This window comes from Podarcis vaucheri (genome assembly GCF_965113315.1).
Source record: "Podarcis vaucheri genome assembly, chromosome: 17".
NCBI classification, from domain to species: Eukaryota; Metazoa; Chordata; class Lepidosauria; order Squamata; family Lacertidae; genus Podarcis; species Podarcis vaucheri.
Genome location: NC_138755.1, coordinates 40,233,529 through 40,249,896, shown reverse-complemented (window position 1 = coordinate 40,249,896; position 16,368 = coordinate 40,233,529). Strand labels below are relative to the sequence as shown.

The following is a 16,368-nucleotide window of genomic DNA, read 5'->3' as shown; positions in this document are numbered from 1 at the left end:
CTGAAGGAGCAGAGCAATGCAGAAATTGAGAGGGAATTAAGAATCTACGTCCCCCATTTTTTCTTCATGAGGCAAGCCCCCAGTTGGTTTACAAGTTGTGGTAGCTGGAAAAAATGTTTCCGTAATAAAGGTGAACATTTACTTATAAATAACAAGAGCTCACATTGGTCCACTCCTGGTTTTATATAGAAATCTATTCTAGAAATAATTTTATAGTTATAACAGGCAGGATGTTGAGGGAGGGCAGAAACTCTACACACAAACACACTTTGCACTTCTCCGTAGATGTCTGGGATGTTGGTTAGGTTTTGTCATTCTACGCCGCAATGCAGTCTTCCCCTCCACACAAGCACACACCACATAGTAATGAAAGGCAGGCAAGCAGTTGTAGCAATTTAGAAGAAAGGGGCAATTATTTTGAAAGGAGAAAAGTTCCTTGGAAGAGCTTTGTTAAAAATGCAAAAAAAAGTGCATTTTGGTTGGCTGAAGAAGGGCATGGATGCATGTTCACTCAGAGGAAAGCACCACTGACTCCAACACAGCTTATGCCAGCTAAATATGCTTACATGCCCAGAATCTGGATTCATTATAAGTTCTGATTAAAAAGAAATAAACCCAAATGTAGCTTTTCCAGACTCCATGGGCAGAGAGTTTCAGTGATCAAGTCTGGAAAAACTGCATCTGTGGGCTGTACCCAGGCTTCCTATGAGTGAAGTTCCAGTAACAGGATACTGGAGGAAGGGAGAGGTTATTGTTGCAGAATCCGCCTTCCCTCTGCAAAAGCAACTTCAGAGTGTGATGGGGAGCTTCTGGAACATCCTGGGGGTGGGATAGCACTGGAGGCTACAGGAGAGGGAAAGGAAAACTGCAAAAATGATGCCCCCCCCCCAGCAGGAGGAGCCTATGATGAATCAGAGACTCTTCCAGAGACCTGTGAAAATGTATGCCATAAAACACTGTTCTGTCGGGCTGCTTGAAAAACAGATCATTCCTCCAGTAAAAAATTAATTGGGTAGGAAATTAAATAGGCATTTTATTGGCCAGAACCCAGAATGCCGGGTTTCGTTCCCAGAAAATAATATAAATGTTGCTTAATTATTATTATCTTCGAAGGCAATGTGTAGTTTCATGGTGTTTACATACGAGGTGATACATCTTCTTTTGATTGGGTTTCCCAACCCCCTCACGTTTAGTAAATTGTCTTCTAATTATTATTCCAATGTCCTTCGGGTTATCTATTATTTTCTATTATTATCTTAAGGCAATATAAAGCATAGTATTGTTGCTTCTAATAGCGAACTCAGGTGGCAAATGCTGACAGGATGGAAGGCAAAATGGACCACAATGATGCTTGACACAACTTGTGGACCATTGACCGAAAAGCCGCACACAGGTATTTCTTATCTTGCAACATTCGTAAGCTGCAAGCTGACTATGAGATCTATTTCCTACAACTGCAAAGTGATCAATCCACCAAGAAGTTATCCTTATGTCTATACTTAAGTTCTGCTATCTGCCAAAACCCTTGAAAAGTAGCATGCTACAAATTTAAACAACTGAAAGAAAGGATGATATGAGACAGGCAAGCTGCGGAGTGAGCTGGGGCTAATTCACACACAACCCAGTAATGGTTTACGAGAAGATAGTTGCATGCAATAGGGATATCTGATTGCCCCACAGAGACATTAAGTGCTTGCGATGGTGGGTCCTTAATTTTTTTCTACTCACCTCACAGACTTCTAGATACTGTTTGCTCCATCTTGTGGCCAGATTAATTTCCATGCAATTGCACAAATTCATAAAATCACGACTTACATGCAAAACATTGATTTGGTTGTGAGATGGAGACATTTATTTTATTATTAGGTGATTATTATTTTTTAAAAAACCCCACCTTACATCAAGTGCACAAAATAAAATAAAATGTTTGGATGCTTTACTGCATGGCCAGAATTTGGATTTAATTGTGTGCTTAGGGTTGGATCTAGTCTACCTGAGAACCACTGAAATCAATACACTTAAGTAAGTTGTCCATTGATTTCAATGGGTCTGTACTGAATATGATGGGCACAATCTGCACTATACATTTAAAGTAGTATTATACCGGTTTAAATAGTTGTGGCTTCCCCTGAAGAATCCAGGGAAATGGAGTTTGTTAAGTCCACTGAGTTGTTAGGAAACCCTTATTCCAAGAACTACAGTCAATCCTTGTTCCCAGGTAAATCTGGGATCTGTAGCTCTGTGGGGAAAATAGGGGTCTCCTAACAGCTCTCAGTGTCCTTGACAAACTACAGTTCCCAGGAAACTTCGGAGAAAGTCATGATAATTGTTTAAATGTAAAGTGTGGATGGAGCCTAAGCTGGAGACAACTCTTGGGGGTGATTTTTTTTTTTAATCATGTGAATTGACTTAACATAATTTCATATACTTTGAGTTAATTGCTAGGTCCCAAGGAATATAGATACAACATAATTTACGTATTAAATGTGCCAGCTTGTTGACTACCATATGTTCTATTATTCTGTAAAAGCATGTCTTGTTTGATTATGGATAGCAGTCCAAAGGCCATATTCTCTCTGCAGCCATTTGAGTGGGGTCAAGAAATGACAAAAATTCATGATCCAATTCAAATCACAAATTCAAATTCACAATCGGTGTACTTATCTGGCTTACATTAAAAAATAAACTCCAGAATGCAATCTGCACTAAAAACATTTTATTTTATTTTATTTTAAAAATCCATTTTGGATACTAATGGAACCGGTCCTTTCCTTTGCACTGTGGCAACTTCCAAAATATTTACTAGAATTAGAAAAACATTGGTATAGTTCGATATACTGCATTCTAGCACAAGACCACTTATGCATGCATATAGACAGACAAAATGAAAAAAATGTGAATCGACTTAAATTCATCTTAATCTGTAGTTTTTGCAGCTTAATAGAGAACCCAGCACAAATTCTACAGTAACCTATGGAAGCAGGCCTATATTGGAAAACTTGCAACTGAAAACAAGTAGTGGTAATTGTTTTACACTGTAAGCTGTTTCAAACCCTTAGAAATATGAATACAATCAAGCAGCATAAACTTTCTAATGCAGAACAGAAACCTGTAAACATAAGACGGGGACAGAGAAATGTTACTATCCTAAAGACTAAAATATAAATCCTAAAGAGCCGAACTCTTCAAACTCCTAATGCAATAAATTCTTACTCACTCAAACCAGTGCTTTAGGGGGTTTCAGGAACAGGCTGCAAAGTAATAAAGCATTTTGTGGCGTTTTTGAGGCTGTCCCCTCCTTTTTCTCCCTCCCAGCTTTTCCATCTGAAAAAAACATCAGTTTCGCCAAAGACAGATATGAATAGGACCGGGTGCCGCTTCTGGAAGAGGCCAAGTTGTGTTGATATTTGATATAATAACTCCGGCCCAAGTGGGGAAAGGGAGCCGTGATAGATGATTTGTAAGTCAATCTTTGACTTTTGCTTGTAATCAAACCTCTTTGGATTTGCTTAGAAATCACAGTCCAGACAGGAATGTCTTCTGAATCCCACTTCTTCCTGCTCCTACAGATGTAATAAAATTATATTGTGCAGAAACTGGTGGGGGGGTATTTAAAATGCATGTAATCTTTCTAAATGAAGACATCAGTTGACACATCTTGCAGCCTTGAGTGCATTTGTAGGATTCTCCCACACACACACACAAAAAACTTATTACTTGCATCCTTATGGCAATCCAAAAATCTACAACAGAATGAGGTAACAGAAGAATGGACTGCAGGTGGAGGGGGTGGATCACAATTTTTAACGCTTCACTATGATAAAGAAATAAAACCCCGCTGCAAATAGAAATCTGGTATTTAGCAGGCAAAATCCTGGGCTACTCCAGTGTATTATCATTATTTATAGGTTTTTTTAAGCAGGGAAAGTGGCCCCCCTCTGGGTGGTGTTGCTGGAAGCATTCTACAACCACATTCTCACCTGCTTCACACCTCATTCTGCTACATGCACAGCCTAGTTCTCCTCCATATAAAAGGAATTTCAGAGGCCTAGAAGTGAGGATCCCCAGGACAATGAGATGCAGATTCTTTTGGAGACACACAACAGAAACCCGCCCCCTCCCCACGCTCCCTCCATTCTCCAGACTCAGAGGTCAGAGTTGAATGAACCTGACCAAATCCAGGGCGCATGCCTAGGCCGCTATACCGATTCACATCTGGGCAGCTCCAGATGTGTTTATCTGCCATGTAATTTTGTAGCAGCCACAGTCTCTGCCCAATCTACCTCTGTGGGTTGCTGGGAAAATCAAGCAGGAAGAAAAAGCTATGTGTGTCACTCTCAGTTCCTTAGAGGAAGGACAGGGCACACAAGCCAAAAATGAATTACCGTATTTTTTGCACCATAACACACACTTTTTTCCTCCTAAAAAGTAAGGGGAAATGTCTGTGCGTGTTATGGAGGGAATGCCCACGGGTGGCATGCATACGGATTTTCCTCCTCTAAAAACTACATGCGTGTTATGGTCGGGTGCGTGTTATAGAGTGAAAAATACGGTAATACTTAGGGGGTAATTTGGCCAAATTTAAATACTTTTCATTTCCAGTTATTTCAAGGGGACAGAAAATGATTTGCTTGTGTCCTTAGTTAGTTAACATTTAGGGAAATGGTTCCTGTAGTTGGTGTTGACAGTCCTTTCAATGACCATGGGATGTTGGCTGGTAGTATTTGCAACAGAAAATGTTTGCTTCCATATATATATAATGTAGCCTCAGAGAGCGGAGGTTTCATTTTCATTTCCAACAGGCCGACTTTTCCCTATTTGATAGTTTAACCAGCTTCAGATAATCAAATGCATTAGGTTAATGAACAAGAATAGATCAGATTAATGACAAGCCTTTAGAGAGCTTGTATTTCTAAATATATCTAAAATATATTTTAGAAGTCTGGAAGGGCCTGGCTGATTTTAAAAGAAAATACATTGGCTAATTAAAAAAATTCCTTCCAGTAGCACCTTAAAGACCAACTAAGTTAGTTCTTGGTATGAGCTTTCGTGTGCATTCACACTTCTTCAGATAAACTGAAAGCATGCACACGAAAGCTCATAGCAAGAACTAACTTAGTTGGTCTTTAAGGTGCTACTGGAAGGAATTTTTTTATTTTGACTATGGCAGACCAACACGGCTACCTATCTGTAACTGGAACATTGGCTAATGTTACTGAACAAAAGAACTTTGAAAATATAAGTAGCAAGTAGCAAAAAGGAAATGGAACTATTGCAGGGAGCTGAAGTGGCAAAAGGCTCACTCCCCTGGCATTTTCTCCTAAACATCTCACATTAAAATGAGCAGGGCTTGCACTAAGAACATCACTGTTCTTTTCCACGAGCTTTATTAATTTCAGTGGGACTTGTGCATGAGAACTCAGTTGGGGATCATGCCCAGAGCATTGGTGTTAATGTGTTCAGATCCTTTCAGTGACACTTGGTCGCTTCTCAGGCAGTTTTGCATGAGAAATAAGCATATGAAACCTACTATTGAATGTTGGGCTTCATAATGACATAAGTTGATCACATATGAATTAGAGGTGTGCTTGCACTTCAGACAAACCCCAGACTAAAGTGTGGCACACAAAAAAAAGATACAGGATTCATGTGAACTGAAATGAATGTCTTTCAAAGGATTCCAGGGCTAATTGGGTTGTTCCTGGACCTTTGGGACAGATTTAGAGGAACTCTGAAACACAGAACGTGAGTCTGTATAAACTGATACACACACCAAGATCCACATATTAGTAGCATGACAGGAGAGGAGAAACGGAAAGTAAGGGGTGCAGTTTTGTGGCTAAGAGCTTGAGTTTTCAACCAGAGAATCAGGACTCCACTTTCTGCTTCTAATCATTCTGCTTTTGGGAGGGATGCAGAAGGAGTTTGTGGAGGACTGGTTCAGCCATGAGACAAGGTGAGGTTATTGCCTCGGGCAGCAGGATCCACAAGGGCTGCTGCCTCCTTGGCAATCACCCGTCCACGCTGCCTCTCCAGGGGCCCTCGGCATATATCAGGCGCTGCTGGTCTCTTTCACCCTAGGGAGGAAATGACAGGGGTTGACCTCTGGGGTCTCCTGGGCTCTGTCCCCACCCAGCATTATTCAAAGCTAGGCCCCTTTCTCATCTCGCTTTATTGGCCGAGGGAGCCGGCGTACAGCTTCCGGGTCATGTGGCCAGCATGACTAAGCCACTTCTGGCGAACCAGAGCAGCGCACGGAAACGCCGTTTACCTTCCCACCGGAGCGGTACCTATTTATCTACTTGCACTTTGACATGCTTTCAAACTGCTAGGTTAGCAGGAGCAGGGACCGAGCAACAGGAGCTCACCCCATCACGGAGATTCGAACCGCCGACCTTCTGATCGGCAAGTCCTACCTAGTCTATAAATCCCTGGACCTGTCTGAGACTCAATAAGCTTCTTACCCACAGAAAGGGCTACTTTGCCTTCAAATTTCATTCAGTTCTGACAAAGAGAGGTCTGACCGCAGCAATATTTTAAACTCCTATATGTCTTTATGGTCAGATTCTTATTTTTCCAGATTCTTATTTCCAGATTACATGTTCCGCTGTGTGGCGGTTGTACAAACCCCGAACAAAGCCCCTTATATGTCCCAGACTATTAAATGTTTCTTTAGAAAGTAAAAAGCTAACTCGCTCAGCCTTCCTTGGGTTTATTTCCAGAATGGGTCACCCAAATTTTTTTAAAAAAGCAAACCTGTTCAAAATAAGAAGCCGCCAAAATTATGTGAATCAGCCCTACTTTGAGCGAATCATTTAACTAGATGTGCATCTCAATGCCCATGAGGGATATTTAATTCATATTAAGCGTCTAACACAACTTCATTTGAAACCTAATAAATGATTATTACAATCTCCTCATAAGTTTGATGTTTACCTATAAAAAAAAACCTTTGGAAAAATCAGCCAAATGTACTTGAGACCAAGGAAGTCAAATAGATTCCTTATAATGTCATCAGCGCTAACTAATCATCATGGGAGACAGTCCAGTTAAAACATATCCTTGATCTGCAGTTCATGAGTTAATTGGCTAATCTGCTGATTAATTGAATTAGTCCTTTCAGCTCTGATTCCTCTACAGCCTCCCAAAATGGGTATTGGTGTGCAATGGGGGGGGGCTGTGCTGAGGGCAACTTGACTTCCCAGATCGAATGTGCTGGAGATTCTTCCTTGTTTCCCTTCCCCATGGGAGCAATAAACAAACAGACAAATAGGCTCTGAGCACTGTTCGGCAGCCACCCTAACCACCTGCTATGCCTCAAACAGCCTCCAGCCTGGGATCAGGGGAAGAGTCAGAGGCCAAGCAGAATGGCAGTCAACTTTATAAATATCCCTCCCACAGCTGCTGAAGCTGAGGTGTCAGGCTGAAGAGCAAGAGAGATTAATTTGGGCACATCTTGTAGTATTATGAGGATTGCTTAGACAGTCGTCTAGGGTTACACACAAGCGCACACACACTTTTATATTACAACTCCCACACAGGGCCGAGAAGGCTTTCGAAAGGTTGAAGGGAGGCAATCTGAGAGCCGTTATATATTAATTACACTGAAATAAAACTGGCTGCTTTTCGGGATTGGACTGCATGTCAAACAGGGACCCTAGATAATGAAATTATTGGGCAAGTTCGTTGTTTCGACGATTCGAGGGTGACATCTGCAGAAACAGGAGCAATGATGTGAGCTAAGCTAAAAGCTACTCGGTCTTCACAAGCTATTCCTGGGTTTGGCAGAGGAAAGGGAGTGGTCTGACCCTCCTATCCCTGAGAGTGCTCAAACCAGAGGTTTCTTCCCCCCAATTACGATGCTGTGGCTTGGGGTTTGATTGAGACCAAACTGCTGGAAATCTCACTAAATAAATTCCTAACAACTTTGCCTGGAACGCCCACAGCATGTATTGGAGGAGAAGTGAGACTCACGCCGATAAAATGGTGCGCTTTTAGGTCTTTCTGTATATGTTATTTTAAACTTTTCTGGAACAAGGCAGTGATATTAGCAGCAGTTACTGGAAAGTCAAATAGGGAAAGGGGGCGTTAAAATTAGGGGCACTGGGCATTAACCCCCCAGAATTTAAGATACTGAAGCCTAGATCAATCAAAACATTGGTTACATAAGAGATTAAAGCGTTTTCTCCCTAGTTTAGATATGGAGTCGAGTCAAACCACAGCATTTTCACTATACCCTCACCCTACAAAACATAGTCATGCTTTAGAAAGTTATTTTCATAAAATCATAGAATTGCAGAGTTGGGAGAGACCACGAGGGTCATTTAGTCAAACGCTCTGCAATACAGGAATCTTTTGCCCAGCGTACAATCGGGTCAGTGACTGAAATAAACCGATTCATTCATTCATTTGCCCAGCGTAGGGCTCAAACCAACAACCCAGAGATTAAGAGTCTCATTCATTACCTACTGAGTCCCTTTATTAATTTGCCATCTTAGATTGACCCTACCATTAGACAGCCTCAGACACAGCTGATGACCGTGGGGGTGGAGACGACGACGTTGTTGTTGTTTCACTTTTCCCAAGAAATTCAAAGCAAAAAGGCAGCAAGTTCTTCATTACTTATTTTTTCTTCTTGTATTTTTACTGCTAGAATGGCAGAGAGGTATCTGTGGAACTTTCCTGCCTCAGGACCAGAATACCTTGGTTAGCCTTGCCGTATATTGCACCTCGCCTTGAGGAGAGGGGTGCCATTATTGCTCTGCTTCCAGCTGTGGGAGCTGGTGTCCATTGGGACTGATAGGGCAGAAGGCAGGGATGTCAACAGTAGGTGGCGCAAGAGCCAATGACAAGAGCAAGCTCAGCCAATGAGAGGCAGAGCCACCTAGTTCTAGCTTTGACTCCTGTCTCTTTCCTGCTGAGGGCAACACTGAGACTACCCAGGAGGAAGCTGGTGGGAAGGCCATGCTCTAGGCCAGTTGTAAGTAAGAAGGCAGTTAGGTGAGGGCTGGCTGAAGGCAGATTAAGGTTGGTGGCCCCATTCACCATAGTGGACCAGCATCCACTGGCTTCAGGTACCAATTCAGGCACCATTCAGGCTCCAAGTAATGGCTTAACAGTGTCCTGATCACTGTTCTTGGAAAATTCCAGTTGAACAACATATACCTGAAGGAGCATCTCCACCCCCATCATTCACCCCATCACTGAGATCCAGCTCCGAGGGCCTTCTGACGGTTCCCTCACCATGAGAAGTAAGGCTACAGGGAAGCAGGCAGAAGACCTTCTCCATAGTGGCACCCGCCCTGCGGAACACCGTCCCATCAGATGTTAAGAAAATAAACATCTATCTGACTTTTAGAAGACATCTGAAGGCAGCCCTGTTTAGGGAAGTTTTTAATGTTTCATGTTTTATCATGTTTTAATATTCTGTTGGGAGCTTCCTAGAGTGGCTGGGGAAACCCAGCCAGATGGGCGGGGTATAATTATTATTATTATTATTATTATTATTATTATTATTATTATTACTATTACTATTACTATGCATCTGTGGGGCCAATGAAATTTAAACAGTGTTTCATTATGTGTTCCATTGCACCATCTGTATTAAACCTGAAGACCTTAGCTGATTTTTTTTAATTTTACAAAGTTTGGTTTTTTTAAAAAAATAAAAAATAAAATCAGGAGAAATGTGCCACAAAGCGAATCTCAAAATTTGCAATGGCTGCTCAGAAACTGAGGGCAAAAAAAAAGCCTCCATATTCTTGCTAGACTGCAGACACATTCATTTGAACCATACTTCCTTTGTTTGACATTTTATCATTATGACCTTTTGGTTAAACTATAAAATTAAACTTGACCTACAGCTCTCTCAGGAAAACCATTATGCCACAGAGAGATGCTGCCCAGCAATAAGACCTCTTCATCGAACAACTTCACAATGAAGTTGAGAAATGCAAGTAGAACACTAAAGAAACCAAAAAATTAGGGTGAACTCACAATGAATAAATAAGTAAAACCTTTGTTGAGCAAAGAAGAGGAAGTTTAATTTTCTTCTGTTCTTTCTGATTATTGGACCTAAAAGTACAACTACTAAAACTATATTAACAAAAACAGATGGACTAGTTGGTAGTTCTCTGGTTTATGTAAACCCCCTCTCTGAGTTATCATCAACATAAAAGAGATAAAAGGGAACCATATTGGAAGAAAATCTTCCCGTTTGCCTTGCCCTGACCTCTAGGGGGGTTATTTTAATGCACACTGTGACGGCCAGCACCATTTACACAGTCCACATTTTATGATGGACAGCTGTGCATAACAAACTCACAGCCTGCTCTGCAACCCAGATAAACTGAAGTTTCTTGGGCTGCGGCTGATTAAGATGTAATCCTAGGCAAAGGCGCTAGGAAGCAAGACCCACTAAAAACACGGGGACCCGAGAACCATAAATATGGATGGGATCAACTATAGGTCCTAGCTGGCAACTTTGACCCCCCCCAACATATAACTGGCGAGCACAGCCAAATAACTCCAACTGAGTTTATTCCAAAACGGCGTGGTGAAGGTTGTGGGAATATAATTCTGCTCAAATTTTGGCACTTTTGCCGGGCTCGGAAACAGGTTAGCAAACAGTTACTTGGCACAGAAAGCAGTAACTATCCACCCAGTTAAGGAAACATGCTTGGATTCAAATTTTGTGCCTCTGACCTAAATGTGTTTAGGGGCGCATAGTCCAGAGATGGATATTTCCAAGTCAGCCGGCCAAGCACGAAGCCATACCTTCATTGAGCTTAGTGAAAATAAGCACAGCATTTGGGGATTCGTTTGAAATCGCACCAATTTCCATTCCAGCAGCCTGGTAATTTGCATGCGTCTGGAAGAAAATCTCGTTGATTATTTCAATGAAACTGTCGGGATAATTATGGGGAGGATTGCACAACTATAAAGCATCTAAACTGCTCACCTGAAGGGGGTTGTAAGTTTGGGCTGTATTGCCACAGATTCATCGGAGCCGATCCTAAACTAAGGGGCAGGTTCCTCCCTGAGAAAGAAAATCCTGAGGTGTGTGTGGAGACCTCCTGCTGCCACAATTAAAAAGGGCTAAATTCTCTCTCGAAGAGGACCCCCACTGGCTGACCCCGGAGGGGGGCTGTTCCTCCACTTGCCCCACCATCCCAGTCTGACTCGGGAAGAACGTCTCCTTCCTTTTCACAAACTTTTCCCCTGCGCGCCCACTTTTAGAAGGGGCCGACGAGACCCTGTTCTACTCAATGTTCTACTGCCACTGTCAGATCGGTGTCCCCAAACCCACCCAGATCGTTGCATCAGTGGCGTAGCGTGGGTTGTCAGCACCCGGGGCAAGGCAAGTAATTTGCGCCCCCTAACCCGTGGATTTGCGCCCCCTAACCCTAACCCCCAGGTGTTGCTCCCGGTGCGGCCGGGCCCCCCTGCACCCCCCACGCTACGCCACTGCGTTACATACACCAGTCGAGGGCATAAACTATGTGTGAAAAAATCTCTGCACCTAGGACACGTGTGCGGCGCTGAGGGCGGGAGGAGGAGGAGAAGGTCGTAAGCTCATCGGGGGAAAACACACCATCACATAGGTGGCATGTGGCTGAGAGATTAAAAGAAAGTGGAATCGCTGTGGAAAACGGTACCCACCCTCCCACCATCACTACCCCGAAAAATGCAAGGAAGGACACGCAAGATCATATATAGTTTTGCTTCCAGGTTTGTTTGTTCTCTGAAAAGACTCCTGAACCCTTAGTTTCTACTGGCATCTCTTCTTGCAGTGACGGCTGTGTACAGAACGACTGGGAAGATGCTTAGCGCGTCAGAATCTTTAAAAATGTCTCGATATTAAAAAAAAAAAAAATTCCCTCCAGACTCTCCAGTGTTATTTTATTTTTAAGGAAAAAGACCCCGAGAAGCAATAACACTTTTCTCTTTTTCCAAGGCTGTGCCTCGGATTAACCGAATGGCTCATGCTACCCGAAAGGGTTTCTGCTTCAGCTAAACTAGTCCGGGGCGAAACTGGCAGACTGGGTTAGGCAGAAATCCAGACAAACCGAGGAGCCAGCCAAACTTCTTCCAAACTGGACTCGCCCTTTTAGGTAAAGAGGATCATCCGCCGTCCCAGTGTGTGCCCCCCCCCCGCCACACACACAGAGAGAGAGAAAGAGAGAGTGTGTTAGTTCTCGGCGGGCGCAAGTTTGGCGCAAACGCCCCGCTCGTTTTGCAGCGGCAAGAGCCGAGAAACAGAGGACTTGTCAGGCTTACGGGTCTAGGGCAAAGCCCACGCGGGAGGAGAAATACATATTATGACGGGGAGTAGCGGGAGAAAAGACGGGGTGCGAAGTCAGAGCCGTCTTTTAGGTTTCTTCAAGGACGCGTTTCGGTTGGGCGGCTCGGCAACAGCACCAAAGCTCTTTAAGAACTTTTAACTATGATCCGGTGTTTTAGAGGACGGCTGCAAATATAATGAACGCTGAATTTGAGGCCTGGCGCAGAGCGCAGATCGTGGCCCGCTGCGTAGAGACAGGAGGAAACCAGCCACGCTTCTTGTGTATAAAGCGGGTTTCGTTAAAAAGCAACAGCCAGGTCTCGCCTTGTGCTTTTTATCGTTGCAGCGAGATCCCCGCCACACCCCCCATTCTTGGTTTAAGTAAGCAAGTACTGTGCTTCCCTCCCGCCGCCCACATTGTTGGCGTCAGAAATAAATGTCCATCATGATCGCGATAATCTCGGGATCTAGGCGGCTGTTGCAATGGCTCTTTCCCCTAACGATTTGCCTTTTGTGATTTTTTGGGGTGACTATTATCTTCTTGCTGCAGCCAGTCCCTGTTTCTGTTCTGGTTTGGTGCTTTGCGCAAATGCCCCTCGCCTCGACCTCGCGTTTCCCTTCGCTATTCTCCTTTTCCGACCCTCAGCCCGGGGGATTCCTTCGAAACGAATCCGCTGGGAGCGGGGGTGGAACAGGGATCGCCGTCGGTCCTGCTAAATTGAAAAACATATCGCTTCTACGGGACTGCAAACAGTTGAACAATGCGCGCCCTCCTCCGAGAGGTGTGGGGGGAGTAAAGCGGTGGGGTGTTTTTTTTTTTGGAGGGGTGGGGAAGGAATCCCCCAGATAGATCTCCCTATATTCTTTACTTTGTGGAAGAACTTTCGAAACCCAAGTCTGGATTCCCGGATTCGCTGCCCCTCCAGAAAATCAATTTTCGCCTCCGGAATCCCAAACGCCTTTCTTCGCAAGGTCTCTTTCCGACGGTTCCTAGAAGCGCTTATCGAAGGGCTATTAAATGCGGTTCCAGGAGACTTGGAAGGCTATAACGAGGAGCAAGGAAGTTGCTGTCCCGCCCGCACCCGTTATTCTCTAATTATTTCCGAGGCAGAGCATAACTAAGACATCTGTAATTAAGACGAGCCCTCCAATTTATTTATTTTTTTACAAAATCACCCCACTTGAAGTAGAAGTAATAAGAGAGGGAAGTTCGATTCACAGCAGAGGGGGCCCTCGGGGAACAGGGCTGTGAGACGGGCCTTGTCCCATCCCACTGAGTTAAAATAATTCACCCGTGAAGGAAAGGCCCGCGGACTGCAAATCGGACTAAAAGCCACTATATTTCGGAGACTGATAGACCGGGCAGTTCTCCTGCGCAAAGCTCCACTGACTGCTCGAGGAAGTGGCTGGAAAACGTCCCAAGGAATTGCGCTTTTCCGAGACTGGACGGCAAAATCCAAAAATCATGCCGAATCCAAGCTCGCTGTCCCCCGACGGGGCTTCGGCTACAGCGAAGAGGTCAGAATAGGGATTTTGTTTTGTTTTTTAATCATCATCGCTTTGAGGGGAAGTGTAGGAAGCGGGAAAAGGACTTGCAAAAGAACTTCGATCCTTGGCTAGGTGGAAATCTAAGCCCCGCTGGAGGCTCGACGGCACTTTGGATCGGGCGCTCTCTCGATCCTCCCAGCAAGGGACTGACTTCGAGCGGGCAGTTTCATGAAACAATCCACCGGTAATTCTGGCCTGTATTTATACTTCTAGGCACACGAATTGACTTGTTTTAACTCAAAGAAAATGGATTTCGCTTTTACTGCAACAGGAAAAAATTACGTTTTGGAAAATTACAGATTTTCAGCTCTTTCCTACTTTTGGAGTCCTTATTTTTTTAAGAAATAATATTTACAGTAATTAAAAAACCGTCTTTCGAATTATAACTGAAGTGATTTGACACATACAGCCAAACAGGGGAATAAACGGATTTCCATCAAATGGCGTTTTTAAACCCTTTCTCGCAATAGTGTCATTGGAAGACACAATATAATTTACAGCACTGCTCAAAGCGGGAAACGGTTAAAAAGCTGAAAATTCAAAACGATCACCTGGGATGTCATGTAATTTATTTGTGGAGGCTGCGATCCCACGCATACACGTAAGGCCCCATCAACTACATGGGACTTACTTCTGAGTAAGGCTGCTTAGGCTCATATGTATACGGATCAGAAATACAGCTATAGATACAGCTATAAATAAATATAGTAGATACAGTATATGGCATGCGTCCTGAAAGACCAGGATGGGGAAGAGGAACCGACGTGAAGAAGTAGATAAGTCTTTGCTAACACTACACCGAGCCCCCTGGAGCCGTGGGGAAGGAGAGGCGGATCCGGTCCTCGCAGGAGCCCGGCCGTCCATCCTCGCTGCCGGGCTCCGCGGGCCAAGGACTCTGGAGAGGAGCCGCTTGAACGAAAATAGTCTCCAAGCTGGGTTGCCAATCGCGGCGCCTCTTTCCCGCAGGACCCGCAGCCCAGCTCCCGCCCGTGGGCCCAAGGCCTGATCCTGTTGCGTCCCTGAGTGAACTTCCCCCGACTTCTCCGCGCTCGGAGTCCCGAGTCTCCCTCCCGGGATATGTTCGCGGTAGGAGCGCGCGAGGAGGCGCCCCTTTCCCAGATCTCTCCCATGCCCGGCAATGGCGAGCTGGCAAGGAGCCGGCGTCGCCCACCCAGCGCCGCTTGGCCCTTCGGGGGGCGCTCTTTCGAAGCCAGGGGAGGTTTGCCTTGATGCCTTTGGCTATTAATAGCCATCAGCCGGTCTATTCCTGTCCTGGCGTGGCGAAGGGGCTGCCTGGCAGCTAGAGGAAGGCAAGGCAAGGCAAGGAGTGGGGAGGCCGAGTCCCTGGGGACGCCCGGGCCAGGGTTCAAGAGATACAGTTTCCCCGACGGCTGTTAAAAACCACAAGCAACATTGAGGCGATTCCTGCATTTCAGGGGATCGGACGAGACGGCCCTGTGGGTCGCTTCCAACGCTACCATTCTGCGGGGAGGCTGTGCTAAATTAACCTTTCCGAAAGATGTATCCGTCGGTTGCAGCCTGAACGGTATCCACCAGGAACCTCCAAAAATCCGGCCATTATTCCAGGGCCCCTCCAGCAACACCTGTCGGCGGAAGGTCAAGCCTCCGCAGGCCACAACGAACGCCTGTCTCGTTGGAGGGGCTCCGGCCTCGCATTTGGCCATGGCTTCCGCGTGCCAAGAGGACTCTCCAGCCGCCCCAAGGCGCGTCCGCGGACCCTTTCCTTCCTTCCTTCCTTCTCCCCCCTCCCCAAAGCCAACCCCGTCCAGGCCACTCACCGTTGGCGTTGAGATCCAGGCACTGGGCGGGGTCGTCGGCGTCCGGCAGCTGCCCGTCGGGGCTGAGGCTGTCCATGGACAAATCCAGGCCTTTGTCGTCCCAGTCGCGGAGCTTCCTCTTCTTGTGCGAGCCGATGAGGGCCTCCACGGAGAAGGCGTGCGCTCGCGAGCTGAGGGCCACTGCCGAGCGCCTCCTCTCGCTCATTTTAGCCGCCCGACGGGGTGAGTGCGTGCCTGGCGAGTCCCGCGGCCCAAGCGCTGCCCAAGCGCTGGCCGGAGGGAGGGCGACTCTGGCTAGCTGGCTGGTTCGCGAGGCTGGGCCCCAGCAAGAGGCAAGCGGAGAGGCCGCCTCGACGTGAGAGCGCCCAGCGCCCGCCTGGACGCTACATGGATCCGCGGAGCAGCGCAGACGACCCACCGACCGCCCGGATCGCCGGCGCCGCTCAGAGTCGCGGCGCTTGCAGGCTGCGCTTCATTCTTTCCTTTCTCTCCCCCCCCCCCTTTCCCTCCCTCTGATTGATCCAAACTTCTGGGGAACTTTCTTCTCTCCCCCCCCCAACACCCCCGACGACACCGCCAGGCTGTGCGCGCCTGTCAGGAGAGAGCCGCAAAGCCCCTGCCCAATGGAAAGGCGCGCAGGCCAGGGACTTCGGCGCCCCGGAGCCAATGAGGAGGGGGCGGGCCAAGCGCCCGGGCTGCTTCTCCCAGCTTGGCTCCTCCTGGGCAGCTGCGCGCGGA

The 16,368-nt window shown here is 46.0% G+C and overlaps 1 protein-coding gene across 1 annotated transcript in view; it reads right to left on the bottom strand.

Annotated features, from left to right (window-relative positions):
- Positions 1-16,130, bottom strand: part of TBX15 (T-box transcription factor 15) — a 97,864-nt gene extending 81,734 nt beyond the window's left edge. Inside the window, exon 1 of the mRNA XM_082206085.1 lies at positions 15,631-16,130. Coding sequence (XP_082062211.1) covers positions 15,631-15,835 — 205 coding nt within the window. The 5' untranslated portion in view covers positions 15,836-16,130. The remainder of the gene's footprint in view (positions 1-15,630) is intronic.
- Positions 16,131-16,368: the final 238 nt, after the last annotated feature.